The sequence below is a fragment of the Gossypium arboreum genome, chromosome 9 (assembly GCF_025698485.1).
Source record: "Gossypium arboreum isolate Shixiya-1 chromosome 9, ASM2569848v2, whole genome shotgun sequence".
In the NCBI taxonomy this organism is placed as follows: Eukaryota; Viridiplantae; Streptophyta; class Magnoliopsida; order Malvales; family Malvaceae; genus Gossypium; species Gossypium arboreum.
The window spans coordinates 87,746,323-87,768,140 of record NC_069078.1 but is presented as its reverse complement, the minus strand read 5'-3'; the positions used below and the strand labels follow the sequence as shown (position 1 = coordinate 87,768,140).

The 21,818-nt window shown below is 28.5% G+C and overlaps 2 protein-coding genes and 1 long non-coding RNA gene across 4 annotated transcripts; 2 read left to right on the top strand and 1 right to left on the bottom strand.

The window, feature by feature from the left end:
• On the top strand, window positions 1-1,411 carry LOC108456004 (protein LIGHT-DEPENDENT SHORT HYPOCOTYLS 4). Its single transcript, XM_017754595.2, has one exon. The coding sequence runs from the start codon at window positions 439-441 to the stop codon at window positions 1,060-1,062; it is 624 nt and encodes a 207-aa protein (XP_017610084.1). The 5' UTR covers window positions 1-438; the 3' UTR covers window positions 1,063-1,411.
• A 14,758-nt stretch (window positions 1,412-16,169) lies between these two features.
• LOC108456795 (uncharacterized) lies at window positions 16,170-21,601 on the top strand. 2 transcript variants are annotated; one of them, XM_053018849.1, is made up of 14 exons: window positions 16,170-16,374; window positions 17,294-17,655; window positions 17,941-18,115; window positions 18,531-18,614; window positions 18,703-18,944; window positions 19,042-19,261; window positions 19,545-19,624; window positions 19,734-19,818; window positions 19,951-20,082; window positions 20,178-20,291; window positions 20,369-20,416; window positions 20,601-20,685; window positions 20,902-20,958; window positions 21,061-21,601. In XM_053018849.1, exons 2-14 carry the CDS (start codon window positions 17,438-17,440, stop codon window positions 21,159-21,161), a joined length of 1,641 nt encoding a protein of 546 aa, XP_052874809.1. In that variant the 5' UTR covers window positions 16,170-16,374; window positions 17,294-17,437; the 3' UTR covers window positions 21,162-21,601. The 2 variants fall into 2 exon arrangements, with proteins under 2 accessions (XP_052874809.1, XP_052874808.1); XM_053018848.1 differs by having other exon boundaries at window positions 16,170-16,385.
• LOC128280617 (uncharacterized) lies at window positions 18,347-18,965 on the bottom strand. Its single transcript, XR_008270710.1, has 2 exons — window positions 18,821-18,965; window positions 18,347-18,538 (listed from the first exon to the last, which is right to left on the bottom strand). It is a non-coding gene; the product is annotated as an uncharacterized LOC128280617 (long non-coding RNA).
• Window positions 21,602-21,818: the final 217 nt, after the last annotated feature.

Below are 21,818 nucleotides of genomic sequence, written 5' to 3'. Positions count from 1 at the left end.
AGCTACCACATTAAGACATGATCATATGATGTTTTCTAGGATTGATCAAACAAAAAATGTTCAAACAAACCTCAAAGAAAACAATGGAATACTCACTAGACCTAGCTGCTTTGCTTTACCCTTAGGTTATATATATATCAAATTATCAATCGACTTCTTCTTCTTTAAACCCCTTTACTGCCCTTTTTCTCCTCTTTATCCTATGGCGGTTCGCTTTTTTTTTTTTTTTTGAGTATTCGTAGGTGAAAAACCTACCTGTTTTCTTCAAACACTTTTTGGGCTGTTTATTTTTCTTACAATATCATGGTGTTTTTCAGACAAGTTTGAGATTTCACAAACTACTGTTCATCTTCATGTTTCTCCTTTGGTTTCTCTTGATCTGTTTCTGATCATTTAAGGAATCATCATCTCATTTGCATTTTTTGTCTTTTTCTCGATATGGATTCTCTTCAGGGTTTCGAAACCACTGGAAACCCTTCCGTTGCTTTAACACCGATTTTCCCTCTTTCGATGACCACCGTGAGCGCAGCGTCCGCCGCCACGACCACTACCAACGGAAACCCTTTATCAGTCTCCTCCCTTTCTTCCTCTTCCAGCTCCTCCACTTCCCCGACCACAACTCTCAGCCGTTACGAGAACCAAAAGCGCCGTGACTGGAACACCTTCGGTCAATACCTCTGTAACCACCGCCCTCCTCTCTCCCTTTCCCGTTGCAGCGGCGCCCACGTCCTTGAATTCCTCCGGTACCTAGACCAGTTCGGGAAAACCAAAGTCCATAACCCACTTTGCCCTTTCTTTGGCCACCCTAACCCTCCAGCCCCATGCCCTTGTCCTCTCCGTCAAGCTTGGGGAAGCCTCGATGCTCTCATCGGTCGCCTCCGTGCCGCCTTCGAGGAACACGGCGGCAAGCCTGAAGCTAACCCCTTTGGTGCTCGTGCTGTTAGGCTTTACCTACGTGAAGTCCGTGATTCACAAGCTAAAGCTAGAGGCATAAGCTACGAGAAGAAGAAAAGGAAACGTCCCCCTCATAATCCTGCATCTCTTCCACCACCAAATCAGTAAGCAAAAAAAACCATATATATATGTTCAAGTATCAAGAAGAGCTGCATGGGAACAAAAATGGTTTTTTTTTCCTCATATGTTTGTTTAATTTATGTTATATAAACCATAATGTCTTAAAAAAGCTTATTTCCTTTTGTTATTTTTGTCAGGTATTTCTCTCTTTTTTTCCATTAATGGATAATTACCCTATATCCCTATATATCCATATATCATTTTAGATCAGTAGAAGAAAACCACTGTCTACTATTTGTAGTAATTTAGATCTATGTGATTTATAACATCCAATTTGTCTTTGATTGTACTTTCCATAAACCATTTGTGACAAATTAAGTTTCAATTTGCAGATCAAGTTTTGTGTCTGTTCTTCAATGGTGCATATATACATACATAATTTTCTTCCATTTCTTCATGGGTGCAATAATGGGGATCTTTACAAGAACCCTAAAGAACAGTGAAATGTTGTTAGTTTCAATTAAAGGGGGAAAAAAGACATGATTTGATATGGACACTAAGAAGGAGACAAGAAGTTGTCCAGTTGTAGATTATCATATATCTGGAATCACTAATGTTGAATAAGCAGCTATACCACAACCTGGATTAGATTTTATATATAGAGAGAGTTTGATGTGATAAGTGACAGACCAATAAATATAGAGACCTGGCTATGTTCTAACCAGTGTAGTATGTTCAACCCTAGTTTGGTGTTTGGTTTCCATGATTTGATTCTTTGAAAGACATTTTCTGATGGAAAAATTTCTTGTTTGAAACATGTTTTTCTTTGGGTTTTATATATACTGTTCTTTTGATCTGTTCTGTAAAATGAATCCCAAAGTTTTCTTTACATAACTAGGTTTTCTTGAGATTTAGGGTAAAGGGTTTCTTAAAAAGCCAAAAAAAAATTAAATCAAATTATTTTACGATACATTGAAATTTTTATATTAAATATACTTTACTTATCAACAATATTAAGTTGAAACCTTTTTTGGCCCTCACAAGGGACTATTATTTTTACTTAAGATGTCCATCATTATATGATATATTTAAGATTCTGCTGGGACCAAAGTTGATTCTAATGCATTACAATTAATAAAAAATAATTTCTCCAAATTTAATTATCTCATGCATGTTAAGTTTTGAGTATAAGTGATCCGAAAATTAATATGACATTGAAGGCTCATTCAAATGTGATGAGACCTTTTAACTTAGTGGTACATTTTATGTATATTAGCTAAATCTTTGAATTTTTCTAATTATATATCTTCTATAAAAGTTAATTGTTTATACATAATTTGTATGATTCTATATAAGAACATGAAGATATGATTGTATGAAATAGTGATGTCACGTTCTTTGTATTTTTTCAATAGTTTAATATCATAAGAGTATTTTATTTAAAAAACAATTCTGAATAAAAATCTTGAAATTTAGAATGAAATATTAAACTAGAGTAATATCTTTGTTTCATAAAATCATTTCTTCATAAATATGAAATATGATATGGAAATGGCCTTATGATTAAATTGAGAGAGATTACCCCGAGGAAGCTTAATTGTAGCTTGATTTTTGCTGGGGAGGTATGAATGTTATCTCTCTCTATATAAGTATTATGTGGATGGTTATTGGAGTAAAAAGTTTTAGATTTGTTTGTAGAGATTTTTTTTTTATTCTATTAGATAATAATCTTTTATATATATATATATATATAATACTCGTGAACTTTATGCCACTCATATGAATCAAATAATTTTTTCAGTGCACGTATATAGGATTATTATCTTATACACCATTAATAGATTACAAGCATAACATTTATTTTTCAATTGTTTATTTTAGCATTAGTTATTTAATTTATGATTTTGGGTGTTGTAGATTGTTTTTTAAGTTATAACTTACAATCACAAATTTTGAATATAGACAGTAAAATGGATATGCATAATATTGAAAAATTAAAGAACCAACAAGTGTTGAGTATAGTGTACGTAAGATACATTACACTTTCAATAGGAGCATTCAAGTTTGACTTTAGAGATGACATTATTGGAAGGGATAATTATGATCTCCGAAGTGATCAGTTCTCATACCACGAGCAAAGATAAAAGAATTATTATAGGGTCGGAATTGAACTGAAAAATCTTGAGAGGCTAAAACGAAAATTTATCAAAATTTAAAAGGTTAATGTGGGAATTACACCAAAAAAAAAAAAAAGGGGATCAAAGCCCTTGTCAATCTCTTGGTGTGGCTCCTCCTTTGTAAACCGCAAAATAGACACGAAGAACACTCTTTAATTACAGCTTAAAAATATTGTTTAAAATTTTAAAAAATGGCATTAAATTTGAACATGGATTAATTAAGAAAATAAAAAAGCTTCTCTACCCAATAATAAATGGAGCCCTCAGACATATTGAAAATTCAAACTCACATCTTCTAAGATATTGCGACAGTAACGATATTAGTTGGTGTCAATTAAATTTTGTAATGAAAAAAATACATTTATTTCATTTTCACCCACCAAACTCCAATTGTTGATTTCAATCTCTTAAGCCCACTGTCACTTTCGTGAATTTTCAAACTCGCAATAAACCTTTTTTTCCATTGTTAGTCCAAATAGGGCAAAAAATGATAATCATATATAGTGATCAATCTTTTGTTGTGTTCTGCCATATTTACTGTGTTTGTTAACATTATTACGATAAATAACAACTATAAACATTAACAAATCATAAAATAACGCTTACAACTGTCTCAAATTTGCTTAAGTTAATCATAATAATATTAACGGGTCATTTGATTTAAAGAATGTAAGATTTTTTCTATAATATGTGAAATTATGGATGAATGTCAAGTATATTATATTATGTTGTTTGATTCATTTAGTAGAATGTACGGTTTCGATGTTTGGTTCATAAAATCTAAGATTACTTAAAAGTATGTTTTATTAAATTATTTTATTATAATTTTTAAAAATAAAATTATGTATTTTAATATTTTTAATCTCAATTTCAATAAAATTATGATAAATTATTATCATTCTTGTTTTATTAAAATTTATATATTAATAAATAAACATATTATGTTGAGATAAATTTATAAATCATAATTGTAATCTTAATTAATCTATAATATATATAAAAGCACGAGTTTGAACAAAGTTTTGAACCGGTGAGAATACCTTTTATTTTTCATTGTATTACTAAATTAACAAAATAACTATAATGTAATTTAGAATTATTAGTTAAAAAAATTATGCTAATTTTGATATAAAATTATTACTTGAATAGAACTCTAGGCATAAAATATAGAAAAATTGTGATAATTACAATTATAATTATTAGTAAAAATTTGAGGTAAAAAGTTGTTATGGTTTTATTTTTTTAATTCGTGTTTATTTATGTAAAACAAAATTAGTAGTTGAATAAAACTTTAAGCATTTTAATTAACACTTAATTAATATTAGAGTTATATATCAATCAAATTTTAAGTTTAGCTTTATAAATAGAATTTAGTAATTAGACATATTTAATCAAGTAATATTTAAGAAAAATCTCGGTAAAAATGAAGACTTTTAGCATTAATAAGTTAGAATTATAAAAAATAAAAAATAAAGAATTAAAGTCATAGTTCTTCGAATACGCAATATCGAATCGTATTCGAACAATAATGACATTGGAGAGTGACTGAAGATTATATTAATTGATGATGAGGTAATATGATATTATGATTTTTTTATTTTTATTTTTTCTCTAAGTTTATACTATGTGAAGCAAGTGCTCTTAAACTCGTTTCTTTTTTACCTATCAATTATTTGTTTGATACAGATAAAAAATATTTTGTGAGCTTGTTTTGGAAAGAAAGTCAAATTTTAACAATTATTTTTAATCACTATTATTAAATATATTTATCAATTTAGTTGTGCAGATGAAAAATGTTTAGTGGGTTTGTTTTGAAAAGAAAGTCAAAATTCGACAATTTTTTAATCAATATTATTAAATGTGTTTATTAACTTAGTTTAAATATATTTCTTGTTTATCACGAACTATTACTATAATTATTATATGTCGTTTTACATATATTTTTTATTTTTTCAAATTAATATTATAAGTATATTATTTAAAAATTAAGAAAAGTTACCACTACGAATGATAGGTAACCATAATTAAAATTATGTTATTTAAAACTAATAAAATATTAAATGCGTAATTTTATATGCAACACATGTAATATTAGAAACTAGTATACTAATAAATAAATATTTAGAATAAATAAATTAATTAAAATTTAAAAGTATACCATATATTTTTTCACTGTTAAGGATAAAATATTTTTAATTAGACTTATTTTATTTAAGAAAAATAGATGAAATTAATTAAAATAATAAAATAAATGGTAACTTTTCCAAAATTTAAAGATTATATTTGTAATATAAGATGAAGAACGAGTTATACTGGAATTATAAATTCATATAATAACAATTTTAACAGCAAAGTGAATTAAATAAAAAATTTAAATAGTTTAATGATAATTCTATAATTTTTTAAAATTGAGTAACAAAACATAAAATTATTAATAATTCAGTAACCTTATGTGTAATTTTCCCTTTTCTTGAAAACTGCCAGTTAACAAACAGTTTTCACCGTAATAATAAAAAAAATTGTACCGTTTTACTGTTTTTTACTCCATGCATGCTCAAAGCTGACAATAATCTGACACAACATGGTCTCCTCTCTTGTCATTCATGTCTGCTCCCCACTTTCACATCCATCATCACCTAGTTTAATACCATGATCTCCTCTCTGATTTTTCCACGTGGATGAATGGCAACCGTTGATGAATTGACTCACTTCTTGATGGGGGGACCTTGTTGATATGAGTGTAAAAGTTGTCATGTCAAAGTCAATAACTTTTGGAAACAGGTTCTGGTTTTTTGTCAGTAATAAGATAAAAAGGGATAACTGACATTAATGAATTATACTAACATTAACCCATATCAATTATCATTAAAAATTTAATTTTAAAAATCATGAAAAATAAAGTATAATGATTAAAAATTATTATTGCATTTTAAAATTTTCTAAATAGATTATTATAAAATAATTTTTATCAGTAAATCAATTTATTAATAAAAATTTTGAAGGCATGGAAGTTGTGAGAGTAATAATTGAACTGTATATTCTTCGTTGTATTTAAAAATAGGTATATTAGTCATACATGTTATATCAAAGAGTAAATTAATTTTTTGTTAAAAATTATTCTTATACATTAGTATTAGTACACGTGATATATCACATGTAAATTGTTTGATTATTTATTCAGCCACACCAGTTTTTAATAATAGAAATTAGTGAATTCTTTAACGAAAAAGATCAGTTTGCTCTTTGATCTAACATATAAGAACTAATTTGCTCAATTTTTTAGTAGAAGGGATAAATTGTAATCTGACTCTTAATACATAAGCTTTCATGGTACTTTTACCAAAATTTTAACCATTAAACTTAATAATTGATGCTTGATCATTTTTCTTAATTTGATCTCTAAACTTTGATTTCGTCGAAGTATGATGACATGACACTCTTTAATTGTGTCACATTAGCATACTTTAACGGAATCCAATTTTATGAACCAATTTGAAAAAAGCTACTAAGTTTAAGAATTAATATGAAAAAAAAATTTAAAGTACTAGAGTGAACATAATTACTAAATTTAGGGGCTAAAAGGTGTATTAACCCATAAAATAATTACAATGATTTAAAAAAAGAAGCAGCATGTGTACATATTGAATTTTTTTTTGTGTGTGTGTGAAAAAAAAAATTAACGCTCAAAGATCAAATATTGAGAAAATTCATTACATAATGTTTATCAAATAACTGCAAATCAGGTTCCCTATCTTTCCTGAGCTTGATTATCTTATCAGCAATGCTATTTTCTTCTCTTGGAATATGTTGGAGATTCCAATGACTTAATTGCTTCAATATCAATAGGATTCTTGTAACTAAAACAGAATCAGAACATTTACGAACTCCTTCGTGAATGAGGTTATGAACTCCTTTGTGAATAAGGTTAATTGCTCCGTATGATAATTTTCCGAAAGCCACGATCAAAGACAATTTGTAACCCATCAAAGATGCCCTATAATTTTGAATCGATAACTTCACAATTACTTGGATACCTTGTGAAGCCAACAATCTAAGTGCCCTGATGATCTCGCAAAAGTCCAACTGCAGCAAACATATCCTCATATTTGATCGAACCATCTGTGTTCAAATAGACCCAACCATTGGGATAGCCAAGATCGAAAACCATGCTTGAGAGTTTAGAGCTATTTGGTTCGGACATCGAAACATATTGCTTCGCCCAACAGAGGGAGTTTTTGATAACTTCATCAGTACTCCAAGAAAGACCTTGAAATATGCCAAGATTCCGATTTACTTGAAAGCTCAATTATTTCACACTTTGTTATTTAATACTACTAACAATACAAAAAACAATTTTTTATTTGGAGGATTCATATTTAATGTGGTATAAAAATTGTTACACTTTTATTGTTAAAAAGTACAGTAATAATATTTTTTTAAAATTATTCATAATTTATCGATAATGTCTTTTAATATGATTAATTCACAATATATGAATTTATATATTATAATTTCTTTAAATGATAAGAATTTGATAGGTTTTCAGTGTATTTTTTATTAGACATGTAATTTAAAAAATTTCTTGTGTCTCTTTTATTTATTTATTTAATATATTGCTATACATTTATAAGATATTTATCAATTTCCTGACTCTACTATAGAGTCTAAAACCTCCCTAAAAGTATACCAAATATTTTTCTTTATTAAATCCAAAAATATTAATTATTTTAAATAAATTATATTCTAATTAACTAAGAATACTAAAGTTATCTACTTTTTTTTTTCATTGAAGGCTTTATCCTATAAAAAGAGTTTATAAAAAGTTTGGGCTTAGAAGTTCAAAAAGGTAAACCAAAATCAAGGCCCATATTTGAGCTAAACTTGGTCACACTGAGCAAAATAAATTCGACCCGTTCAGTCGACTAAGACCAACTTGATGAAGTTCAAGTTAATTATTATAATTTTAAAATTAAAATTTTAAATTTTTATATTGAAAAAATAAAAGCTTCAGAGGCTTGATGGACAAAGTCGAGCCTCGAGGAATTCTTTTTCTTGTCAATTACATTTTATCAAATGTGATCTATGAATACCTGAAATTGTTTGTATCGAATTGTCTTATAAGATTTAAAAAATAAACAAATAATTAAAATTTAGTTACGCTCGAACTCTTTAGATTTTAAAATTTAATCTTTTTACTTATATGACAGAGGCGAAGGTAGAAAATTATTTTAAGGGGCCAAATTTGAAATTTAAATTTTACAATAATAAAAATATAATTTCACCATTTCAATAGCCTATATCTTTATAATTTTAAATGATTAAATCAAATTTTTATCATTTTAGGGGACCAAGATACAATTTTATCTTTACTAATTTAAAATTTTAAAAAATTTAAAAAGCCTAAATGAATTTTTATTTTATTTTAAGGATTAGCCCCTGCCAGTCCCTGACTATGCTCCTATTATCTGATTTGAAAAATTAAAACCTAATCAATAAAAAATATGCTACATTTTAATATTAAAAAAGCTTAAATTAAAAATTAAAGCCTAATCGTTCAAGTTTTATAAATTTCAATTACCAGAGTTAAAAATTGGATTTTAATTTTAATTTTTTCCCAATCAAACAAGTAAATTGACTTGAAAGAAACTAAAAGCAAGGGACTAAATTTCAAAAAAATAAAAGCACAAGGACTGAAAGCATAATTAGACTTGATGAAATGATTTAATCTAATTTTAAATCACAATCACCAGCTGTTTTCCTTTTAAGTTGCTTGCCTGTTTGCCAACGGCAGCAGATTCGTTTTCATTTTTCAAAGTAAGATTTTCAAACACTGATTTTTTTTTTTCTTCTTATAGTGGGGACACAATTCTATGTTATTTACAAATTTGACCACCAACTTTTTTTATAGATTCCTGGCTGTGTTTTCTTTTCTTCTTCTTGATTCTTCCATTTACTGCAATGCCTTTCTCCTTGGGTTACTTTTTCCCTATTGCACACAGCCAAGCAATATTCTATGTAAGTAAGACTTGGAAAATAAGCCTTAGAATTGACCAATGAAAGTGACCATCAAGCTATACACCAATATTCTTTTTTTTCACCTTTGAATTTAAGGTTTAATTTAACTGGTCTATTCAAAAAGTTATATTTAACAAATTTTAAATTTGAATCTAGATATTTTCCATGTCAAAATAATTTTAATCCATCAATTTCAAACATCCTTATTGGGGTGGATTTTTTTTTTTTAAAATTGGGTTCGAGTCTACGGGTTTGTGGGTCTTTTTTAATAAAAAATAAGTTGTGAGAGGTTTTAATTATTTAATTTTATAATTGTTGGTTAGTTGGGTATTAGTTCGATTGATATTGACATTGTTACCAATACAAGAGGACTTGAGTTTAACTGCGCTGAAGTGCATTATCCTCCTATTTAAGGGATCAGGAGGGGTTATAGGTAGTTCTTAGGTGTTGTATAAAAAAGAATAAATATTATAAGAATCTATAACGAGATTAATGTTACAAAAAATATAACTTTTATATATTTTAATCATAAATTTTTTAAGACATTGTAATATTTTAGCTATTTTTATATATTTTGAAATAATAGACGTTGATAATGGCAATAGAATATCATAAAAATAAGAAAAATAAAAACACGTAGATTTTACGTGGAAAATCTTTAGGGAAAAACTACGGGTAGAGGAGAAGAAATTCACTAATGTTGAAAACCGAATGATACAATAGGAGTTTCACACCACAAATTCACTTATTTTGTCACTGTATTTTTTTTTAAATGATAGAATTTAAGTCACATAATTTTAATATATTTAATTAAATAATTTAAAATTTTTATTATGTATTTTATTTAATCTTGTGGAAAATGAATATAATATAAATTTTATATAATATTTCAGAGCAAATCAAGTTGAAGTTGATAAATTTTTCTAAAAATTAAATTTAAATAAAAATAAATTTAAAATGAGGAAGCATTAAAATTTAGTCGGAGCAAATAGGTTATTGCAATCCCTAATGGTAACAATCCCCTCATTTTCATAGCCTATAAAGTCTACAAATGGAGACTTGGAAAAAAAGGGCCTTGAATTGACAAATGAAAGGAAATAAGCTAAAGCAAGCTTATCGACAAACAATATTTTATTTTTCTTTGAATCAAAGACTTAATTTAGTAAATTCATATAATCATTTTTTAAAGGTTTGAAGTATAAATCTAAAATTAAAATATAAATTTATCAATTTAAAGGACAAAAATTAGAATTTCTCATTTTAAAGGGTTGGGGCCTGCCACCCCTTAGCACCGCCCCTAAATGAGAGGAAGAAGTGAGACCAAGTTCATTGGCTCAGGAAAGACGTCCCATTCCTTTTGAAGTTGAAATCTAATTCAATCAATTCACGTAATCATCCTTTAAACATGAAATTCAATAGGTTTGAACTCTAAATAATTGCTATGATAACAACTTTTTCCTTTAATTCGACCTATAAATCTCAAAAAAAAAAAACCTAAGTCCTTAGATTAACAAATGAAATAGATGATAGAATTGTTAATTTATTCAAAACTTAGGGCTCCTTTGGATGCCCGTTTTCTTATGGTGTGGTGAGATTGAGTGTTATTTTAATGTAATTGTGCTGGTGGAAGCTGTTTGGATTGCACAGCATCCGTGCGTTAAATGCTACACAACACCAGTAGAAATAGAATTTTTCACTGGCCAAAAAACTTGCAGTGAGTTCAACGCAGGCATGCTTTTACCATTTTGCCTTTGTGATGTGATTTTTTTTTATAATTTATATACTTTAGATAAAATATATCTCATTTTATTTTTTATCCCAATCTCTTTTATATTTAAAATTTTAGTTTTATTAAATTTAAAAATAATGTTTCATTATAATAATATTGTTTGTATTTTCATGATAACAAATAATTTTTTAAGTGGATTTTATAAAAAATATTTATATAATTAATTAAAATATTTATAATAAAATATTAGAATATACATTTTAATATTTTATTAAATGAATTTATAAATCTACATATTTTAATAATTTTATAAAAGTAAAATAATTTAAAAAACTTCTATTATATATCAATTCTAATCTAATGTCCTTAATAGTCATTTTTTATTTCTCACCTCACTGTTACAGCTGCGTTTGGATCCAAACACACACTCTACCATTGTTTCTAATCTCACCGCTACAGTATTTAATCTCACCATTACAGTAACTAATCTCACCGTCACCGCTATTTTTAACCTCACCGGAACTAAACACACCGCCCATCCAAATTAAGCCTTAGTTGATTTAGGCTGTCTTTGGATGCACTGGACCTCTAGTGCGACCTTGATTTTACGGCCATTTTTATTCTCACTGAACTAAAACGCACCGTGATATTTGTTTGGATGACCAGCGATAGGAGTTTCTACTGCGCTGGACTCCCAATTTTCAATTGGAGTCTTCAAGTAGTGAGTGAACTGGGCAACCAGTGGAAGGAGTAATCCCCCTTTTGGCCCTGTAATTTTTTTAAATTTATATTTGTTACTTTTACTTTATTATTATTTTAAAATTAAATATTATTTTAATCATAGGTTAATATTAATATATTTTATTAATCAATATAAATATAAAATTTTAACAATTTCTTAATATAAATACAATTTAATAATTAATTATTATTTCATTTTATAATATATTATTTAATATAAATATAATTTCAATCATTTTGAATTTTTAACTTCATCGAAAGTAATCGCCAGATTGAGTCTTAATTCATACAATTAAAATAAATGTATGAACGAAAGCAAAGGGATAGGCATTGTCTTGCCCACCCTCACCCTAAATAGTAAAATTTTCATTTATCCCCTTAATTTTGTAGCATAATAGTAGAATTATATTTTGATCCCCATAATTTGTAATTCATTTTTGTCCACTAAAATAATTTTCTAGTTTCACCCATATTTAAATGTCAGATTTAAGATTTAATTATTAAAATCCACAATTTTTTATTTTTTTTTTGTTCTCGAACCGTAATCTCATTTTTCATCAAAAACAAAGTAATCTATGCCCAATCCATGTAACTTAAAACTATTTCTTAATTGTGAAAGCGAAATACCAAACAACGTATCTATTATAGTGTGATAAATAACATTGGGAGCCATAAATAAGCACATGCATTGTCCAAATTTTCTCCTGTTTTGTAAGAATTGCTGATCATGTTCCGTTGACCCTTATTGTCTCCCAACACATCTCCTATAAGTCCCTAATCCCTGTTTCTTTTCCCATTGGCTATGGTTTGTCCAAAACCCAACAGCTCCCTATCCATGCCAGCAACTGTCATGTTCTTTCAACACTTCAATAATTTCCCCCTTTGGATGGCTACTTATGTTAGTCGAATTTTTTCATTTTGTTTTAGGCTTTTTTTTATATATATTTATACTTATCTATATTTTAAAGATAAATATTAGTTTTGGCTTGAGATAAAATAATATTAAAAAATAATATATTTTATCAAACACATAATTTTAAAAGTAATGAATTGAAAATCTAATTTATTTCAAATTAATTAATTAATTAAAATAAATTTAAACGAAAACTTACGCGTTTACATAAAATGAAACTCCAACTTAATGTTACCATTAAAGCCTCAACAACTTTTGTTGATAAGTTAAATTTGAAGCAAATTTATAAATTCCCTAACCACGCAAGGGGGCAAACAAATGGGGATTTATGTTGTACAAATAAAGTAATGTAATGAGAGATTTGAGATAAATAATAATAATGTTTACAAAGTTTTGGTTAAATTTATTATATTTTACGAAAGTCATGAATTTAATCGTCATACTATTTGAATTAAATTTAAAATTTATTTTTAAAAAATATAAAAATTAAAATTAATTAAATTAAAGTATATACACAAAATTAATTACTTTCACAAAATACAAGGATTAGTAATACAATTCAACTATATAATTTTCACATAAACTTATAATATATATATATATATATATATATATATATATATGGACTTTTGTTTCCTCTTTATTTTTGAAAAGATGTGTATCCAAACCAAATGCCTTGGAAAACATGATATGGTCCCCCCAATATGATGCCCTAGTTCTAAGGGAACTCACACCATTCTCATTGCTCATCATGTAGTTGCCATTGCTCGCATTGCTTTCCCCCAATTATTATCCTCTGTTTACAAGAGTTTTTATTGTTTATTTTGGGGAAAAACACATGAGAATTACCATTGAAGCAAAGATATTATTATATGCGTTTTTTTTATTAAAGAAGCTTTGGCTCATGGGGTTAAGGCTGTTCTAGTCCCCTATGTACTGTAGGCGGAGACAAGAAGGCAAGTAGTGGTAAAATTCTTCTTTTAGTTCTTTTAAAATTTACACAATTACAAATTAATATAATAATAAATTTGTACTTTGACTTTTTAAAGTAATGCTATATTTTTACCACTGCCTATATAAATGTTTAAATAATATTATATTATATTATATTATATTATATTATATGATGTATTTTATCATTATGATCTTAATTATTCTTTTGTCATATTCACTATCAATCCTTAAATTTTAATCAAATTATTATTTTATGAAAAACTAACAAATTTGTAAAAGTTTAACCACGCATATTTTGCAGCTGCTTTATAAAATTAAAATACACATTTTGAAAAAATTTATATATATTTTAAAATAAATTATTCATGTAAACAATATAGTACATATGAACTGTTACTTGAGATTGTTAAAATTTTAATAGTTAAATCAAATTTTTGTCCAAAGATGAATAATTTCACTAAAATTTGAAGATTGACGGTCAATGTGATAAAAAAAAATAAGGACCAAAAATGTTAAGAACTAAATTTGATGCTTGAGTTTTTCTATCCCAATTAAGCATCTACGTTTGACATTGGTACTTGAGTTTTTTTTCCCAAGTACCTATACATTTTGGTCCATACAACGTCGTTGGATATCAAAGTGAACATTAAAGCTAAATTCAAGTACCAAATTAAACATTAGAACAAAACTCAAATAACAAAAGGTATATTTACCCTAAAAAGAACAAAGACACATGTCAAGGCTTTTAATAAGTGATTTTTTAAGAAAAGAAATTATTAAGGCAATTATTCTTGACTGACAGACACTTCTCTAATCCCATAATTTCTAAGTGGTCCAGCTCATCTTTCTTTATTATTTAATTGTTTTTAATAAATTACCTAATTTATTCTGTTTCATTTCCTTTTTTATTTGTTTCACTTCTAATTTTTCCTTTTATTTATATATGTTGTAAATTGTATATTTATATCATATTTTATATTATATAAGAAAATATTTAATACACTGTTAATGAAGTTTTAAACTCCATAAGTAAAATTTACATGCAGACACATATCAATATATTGACCGTACATATTTCAACCCATTTTATTGTTTAAAAATAAAATATATAGGAATAATTTTATAGTAATATTTATATATTTTTATAATTAATTTTTAAAAATATTTTTATCATTTATAAATAGTGAAATGAATTGTTTGGGTAAATCGAATCTGAATCTATTCTTCTTTTGAATCGGACTTAAACTCGACCATCAATACTTTTAAATACAAGATCAAATTTTAAAAATTAAAATTAATTTAATAAATTAAAAAATAAATTTCATAATAAAACTAATAAAGTTATCCAAAATTTATATCATATTATAAGAATGAATTTTACATAAGCTAATTTAAAGATATAAATTAAATCAACTAAAAAATAAGCAAATGAAAATTAAAGAGGACGCTGGCTCTCATTTCCACCACGAGGACATTGAATTATTTAATTTTACTGATTTGTCATACATGTTAATTGTTACGTAGATATTAAGTCAATAATTAATTAATTTTTAAAATTTAAAATTTAAAAATTATTTTAAACTAAAAAGTATAAAATAATAAAAAATTATTTTAATTTGTAAAAACTAATTGTTAATATGGTATACACATAAATTGTTATTTTTGAGTGATTTGATAAACTGTACAAATTTAAGGATTAAAAGATACAAAAATTTAAATGTATGGCTAAAACAATCCCTTTTTTTTTTATAAAATTGAAAAGTCAGATAAATTATTATATAATTTTTAGATTAATTCGACTCTATTCTCATTTTTCATTTGTTGTGCTTTGTACTTGTTGAATTCTATATTTTAATTTGTCTAACCTATATTTAGAGGTATATTATACTTATAATTTTGTTTGTATTTATCGTAGTGGAAGGGATTAATATTATTAATTCATATATAAAGTCCTACATGGTCCACTGCATCTATGAACACCAAACCTAACCAAATTCATTTAAAATTCAAATTAATTAATGGGTAAATTATACTCAAGGTTTTAAACTATTAATAAGTTTATGTTTTGGTCACTTAACTTCAAAAAATTATTAAATGATCTTCAAATTATTTGAAAGTTTTCATTCCTTGTTAGAATCAATATTGTATGACCTTAACTATTTGCATTACCAATACCAATCGAAAGCTCTCATTCCCCTTCTATTCTACATTTTAGTTTTTTTATGAAACAACTTTGAATATCACAAATCTGCAAACCAATATCCGGATAGTTTTATTCTTTAATCTCCGAGCTGACCGTCAAATTGACTTGGATCTAATATATATATTTTTATTCGTTGATGGATATTAATCCACCGTAACAATCGTGAAACCAAACTTTAAAAAAAACCTAATAACCTAGTGATTTGAATAAAAATATTCGAATAGTTTAACGATTTAAATGAAAACTTTCGAATAGATCAATGAACATTTTGTAACTTTTTGAAGTTGAGTGACCAAAATATAAACTTACTAATATTTTAGTGACATTGTGTAGAGTCTACCCTGGACTAATTTGTAAATCCCAAAAAATTATTAAATTTAATGTAAAAAAAGAAATATAAAAAAGGAACTGAAATATAAAACGAAATTAAAATAAATATAAAAGCAGTTAAAAGGCAAAGCGAAGGCAAAGCTTCCAACTTTTGAAAAAGCCTGAAATCATATTCAATGGGGTTTCAATTCGGGCATCTTTGCTTCAATCTTCTCTTCTCTATGCTCACTCTTCTCTGAAAATTGGAAACGCTGTCGTTTTTTTATCTTCTCTCGCTCAATCGCCCAATCTAGATTCGGTGCTTTAATCGTGTGTTCAGTTTAATTTCTGCAATTCTTTTGTTTTCTTTATATTTTAAAGCTTTTTGTTTTATTTTTGGAGTTTTTGAGTTGTAATTAAGTTCCGTGTGAGTTGAGATTTTGATTTGACTCTTTCTGTTTGGTTGGTGATTTTTTTCAATTGACTGTTTTCGGGTATTTTTAGATCGATTTTGCTTCTTTGATATGTGATTCTCAGTTCGTAGATTCCCTTTTTGTTATCAGATTTTGATTGTTCTGTTAAATTGATGAAAAAAAAAAAAGCTTTATTTTTTTAACGATAAGTAATCTTTTCTGAGTTGAATTGCTTTGAATGTTATTGATTGATTTAATGCTAACTATTTTGGGGTGAATAGTTAAGACTTGAGGGTCACAGCATCATTCCATTTTTTGTTTTAAATTGATGATAAAGTGTTGGGATATTAATAAATTTTTTGTCCCACAAGAGTTTTAGATTGGTTACTGTAAATCAATTCTACTTCGGGATTCAATTTTCGACCTGTTTGAGATTCGGGTTTTTAGTTGAGGGTTGTTTGGTTGCTGAAACATGTTGGAAAAAAAACTATGTTGGTAGGTAAGAAATGTGCAAAAAGTGAACCTAATAGTGCATACCTTGCTGCCTAGTGCTAGCATGTCACAACTAATTAAGCTTAACATAGTAATTGATTGTTTGGTGAGACATTAATCGCCTCCAAAAGATCATGAGGTTTCTGATGATTACCATGTTTTTCTCCTTACCAGTTGTCTAGTTTTTGTTTGTTTGTATGTCATATCCTTTGACAGATGATATAAACCTAAAATTTGTTTGTGAAGTTGCTTTCCCCTTTTTTTTTTTTTTCTGAAACTTTAACCCTCATTCTAAGCTAATGTACTGTTATTTCATTCTTTTTATATTTGCAGAATTTGTTTGTTGGATATTTCGGTAAACAGTGACGAGCTAAAAGTCTGCAAGATTTGGTCTCTGAGAATAAGATAGTTGATGAAAAGGGTAGCTAAAATGTACATCTAGAAGTGTGACTTTGTAAGGGTCGTATTTATAAACCAATGGAAACTGCAAGGAGTTGGCTCAACAAATTGAAATCTAAAGATAAGTTAAGGCGTTCGAAGAAGAAAGAGGCTGCAAATGGAAAGGAGGGGTCTAAACCACCAGCAAGCGAAGAGGCACCGTCAAATGTCACCAAACAGCGGGTAGAAGCTGCAAAGCAATATATTGAAAACCATTACAAGAAGCAGATGAAAAGCCTCCAGGAAAGAAAGGAGCGGTATGATTTAAATTCTTCCCTCTCATGGAAATTGTTTTTCTGCATATATAATGTTGCAAGCAATTTTATACTGCGTTCCATATTTTAGATCGACAATTTGGTGGAATTATCTCATGTTGAGATGCTTAGTAGCATGTTTTGGTTCAAAACTTCATACAGAAAACTTAATTTTGCCAGTGCTTTCTGTATCATCTGTAAAATATGTAGCATGATTAGGACTGTGGGGAAAGTTATGGTAGTTCATTTTGAAGAATAGGAATGATAGTTAATTATGATTTTTTGCAGACGTGATATTCTAGAAAGGAAGTTGGCTGATGCTGAAGTCTCTGAAGAAGAACAAAACAACTTACTAAAGTGTTTTGAGAAGAAGGAAACAGAATACATGCGACTCCAGCGGCATAAAATGGGTGCTGATGATTTTGAGCCATTGACCATGATAGGCAAGGGTGCATTTGGTGAGGTAATTATATCTTCATCATACTGTACATCATCACATAGGTTCTTGTCTTCTATTTGTGCTCTTGCTTTGATAGTCTTGCCAAACTTTAGAAATTTTTGGCGAGTTATGACTACCACTAGATTTTTCTGTTGCTAAAATCGTGTTTTTAAATTGTTCTTCCTGTTTGGCTTTAAAAAATTGTTGTGCCTGCCTTCAGCACTTTATTTTCTTGAGACAATGCATCTAGTAAACTTCTGGAAGGACAGGCTCCTACATATGTACTGTATTTGTTGAATAGTTGCAAGTTACTAAAGCTGGTGGATTCTTTGGATGTACTGTTAACTCTCTCTTGTGACTCACCTTTTTCTGAGTTTATAAAACTCATAAGAATGAATTTTACGATAATAACTTTTAACTTCGCATCTTCTCATCACAGGTTAGAATCTGCAAGGAGAAAGCAACTGGTCATGTTTATGCCATGAAGAAGCTTAAGAAGTCAGAAATGCTTCGCAGAGGCCAGGTATACACTATTTCAATCCTGCTATATAATTGCGTAAATGCATTTTGAATCACGATGCTAACTTTCTAATTGCATTTATAATTTTCAGGTTGAACATGTGAAAGCTGAGAGGAATCTACTTGCGGAGGTTGACAGTAATTGCATTGTCAAACTATATTGCTCCTTCCAAGATGATGAGTATCTATATCTCATTATGGAATATTTACCTGGGGGGGATATGATGACGTTACTGATGCGGAAGGATATATTAACTGAAGATGAGGCCAGGTTTTACGTTGGAGAAACTGTCCTGGCAATTGAATCAATCCACAAACATAATTATATTCATAGGTGAGTTGACGTGACATTGAATCTTCTTAAGCTTTTATGTAATAATCTTCCTGGATTTGCACTAAGGGGTGAACTCATTCTATGTGGCATGCTGCAGAGACATCAAGCCTGACAACCTGCTACTTGATAAAAATGGTCATATGAAATTATCAGATTTTGGATTATGTAAACCATTAGATTGCAGTAATCTCCAGGAAAAAGATTTTACCTTAGCAAAGAATCTCAGTGGGGCTCTTCAAAGTGATGGACGACCTGCTCCACCAAAACGCACACAACAAGAGCAATTGCAGCATTGGCAGAGGAACAGAAGGATGCTTGTAATTACTTGTCTATCATATAGCTAATTCAACGTTATTTATTGTTATCAGTGATTGAGCTATTGATTTCATAAAGCAAGAAAGTTATAGACTTGTTGCTTCTTATTTTCCATTGTTTAGAGTTTGCAAGCCTTATATTTTACAGCTGTTAGTTGCCTTAGATATTCTAGAACGACCATAAGCTCACCGCTTTTTCATGCTAAGTTTATTTAGAAAGCTTTTTTCTTTTTTGTTGAAATTGCAAATTAATTTTGCTTAAACATTTAAATGTTGTAATACTCAGGCATATTCTACGGTCGGTACACCTGACTATATTGCTCCAGAGGTTTTGCTGAAGAAAGGATACGGAATGGAATGCGATTGGTTTGTATATTAAACATTTTTTTATTTAATTTATATTTCATGAAATATGCTTATTTTAGGATAATATTTTGTAAGATATGTTATAGTGGATTTTTGGATACTTTTCTAGGTGGTCTCTTGGTGCTATCATGTATGAAATGCTTGTTGGATATCCACCCTTTTATTCTGATGAGCCAATGTCGACCTGTCGGAAGGTAAGTTTTTATCATTACATTGTTATGCTATCATGTATGAAATGCTTCTATATCGCAACTCAAAGTAGTTGGTAGTTATTGTTGTCTTTGTCATTGATGATTATTTATTGTCCTTTGTTCAATATCTTCTAGATAGTAAATTGGAGAACGCACTTAAAATTTCCCGAAGAAGCAAAACTATCCCCCGAAGCTAAAGATCTTATCAGTAAACTCTTATGTAATGTTGAGCAAAGGCTTGGCACTAAGGGCGCTAACGAAATTAAGGTGTTGTGCGGTGTGTTCTGTTCAAGATTCTTTGATTCTGTTCTAAAATAGAATGGAAATGACTATATTAACCGTCTGTATCTGTTCTTTTTCAGACTCACCCATGGTTTAAAGGTATTGAATGGGACAAATTGTATCAAATGAAAGCTGCATTTATTCCTGAAGTCAATGACGAGTTGGACACGCAAAATTTCGAGAAGTTTGAGGAGGTGGATTATCGTTGTTGTGTCTAAATATACATTTGTGTTAAGGCATAGTCTTATTTCTCCTTTCTTTCATGCACCAGGCTGACAACCAAATTCCATCTGCCACAAAATCAGGTCCTTGGAGAAAGGTTAGTACAAATAGACTTTTTTATTATAATATTTTGAACCTCAAGAACTCGACTAGCCAGCATCATACAAAATTTGTACGTGTTTTCAGACATATTATTGAACTCAACCTAACATGATTAATAAAGTGCAATTGCTGTTAAACGACATGAGCAACGTTAATCAATTTTACACCTTTTGATACAGATGCTTTCATCCAAGGATGTAAACTTTGTCGGTTACACATACAAGAACTTTGAAATTGTAGATGACAATCAATTACCTGGCATTGGTAAATTTGGTTCCTCCAATTTATACTTTTGTCCCTTTGTTCCTTTTGTTTTCCATGCCTGTAGTGTTCCTCTCGGTACTTTTGACATACGTTGTGTTTTTACAGAGATCATTGATGATTGCTTTTCTCTATCTATCTTTGTCTGTTCTCTTCGGGTTGTTTTGCACACAAGCTTATCTTTGTGTTTGACCCATTTTTATTTATTCCGTTGTGCAGCGGAGTTGAAGAAGAAGAGCTCAAAGCCCAAGAGACCCTCCATCAAATCCCTTTTTGGTAAGACATTATCAAGTATTTGGGAGATATAGTCTAAGGCACATCTATATAATCCAGTATTTGGGGATAATTCACTCATTAACATCGGCATATATTTTGCAGAGGACGAGTCCGCTGCAGCTGCCAGTCAACCTGTTCAAGGGAGTTTCATAAACCTCTTGCCGCCGCAACATGAAGCCCCAGAGAATCATTATAGAAAATGACCTGACTCACTTTAGTGGTATCCATGGGATAATAGCTATCGCCCTGGAAATCCAAAGATAACAAAGCTTTAATATTATCTGGTAAGTAGCTTTTGTTTTTTGCCACAGCTTACCTTTCAAGTTTCCATTGAAAAAGTTTTTAAACAAAGTGGTTTGAGATTTGTGAGATTGGCTCTTGAATCAGCTAGGAGATTGTTCGTCTGTAAAATTATATATATATATATGGAAGTAAATATTCTTTCAATATTTGTTGTGTATTATTTTTCACACCTAACCTATTTCATGTCAAAGAGAAAGAAGTCATGTAGTATATACCCCATTGTTGGTTTCTTTATTTGATTTTTTATTTTTTAATAATGTAAATTAAGTTAATTTGTTATATGACTGACAATAGGTGTAACTATTTCAATATACATGAAAATGGCTAAAATTTATTTCAATGAGCGTACACTATCCCTTCCTAATTATTGTTAATAAAATGGTATCAATAGTGGATTTTAATTTATTTGATAATCCATAGGAAAAGATCTTGTCTGTGCTGTTAGTTTTATTCACAATTTATATGGGGTGTTTTGAATAAATTAAAAATCTTAACCAAATTTAAACAAAAAAGTTAAATTAAAGATTGATATAATTTTTCAAATCAAATTTTGTTTT

Excerpts from the sequence above, each read along its gene's own strand:
- LOC108456004 (XM_017754595.2), top strand. The coding sequence starts at position 439 with ATGGATTCTCTTCAGGGTTTCGAAACCACTGGAAACCCTTCCGTTGCT.
- LOC108456795 (XM_053018849.1), top strand. The coding sequence starts at position 17,438 with ATGGAAACTGCAAGGAGTTGGCTCAACAAATTGAAATCTAAAGATAAG. Across the intron at positions 17,656-17,940 it reads CTCCAGGAAAGAAAGGAGCG|ACGTGATATTCTAGAAAGGA; the intron begins GTATGATTTAAA and ends GATTTTTTGCAG. Across the intron at positions 18,945-19,041 it reads AAACATAATTATATTCATAG|AGACATCAAGCCTGACAACC; the intron begins GTGAGTTGACGT and ends GGCATGCTGCAG.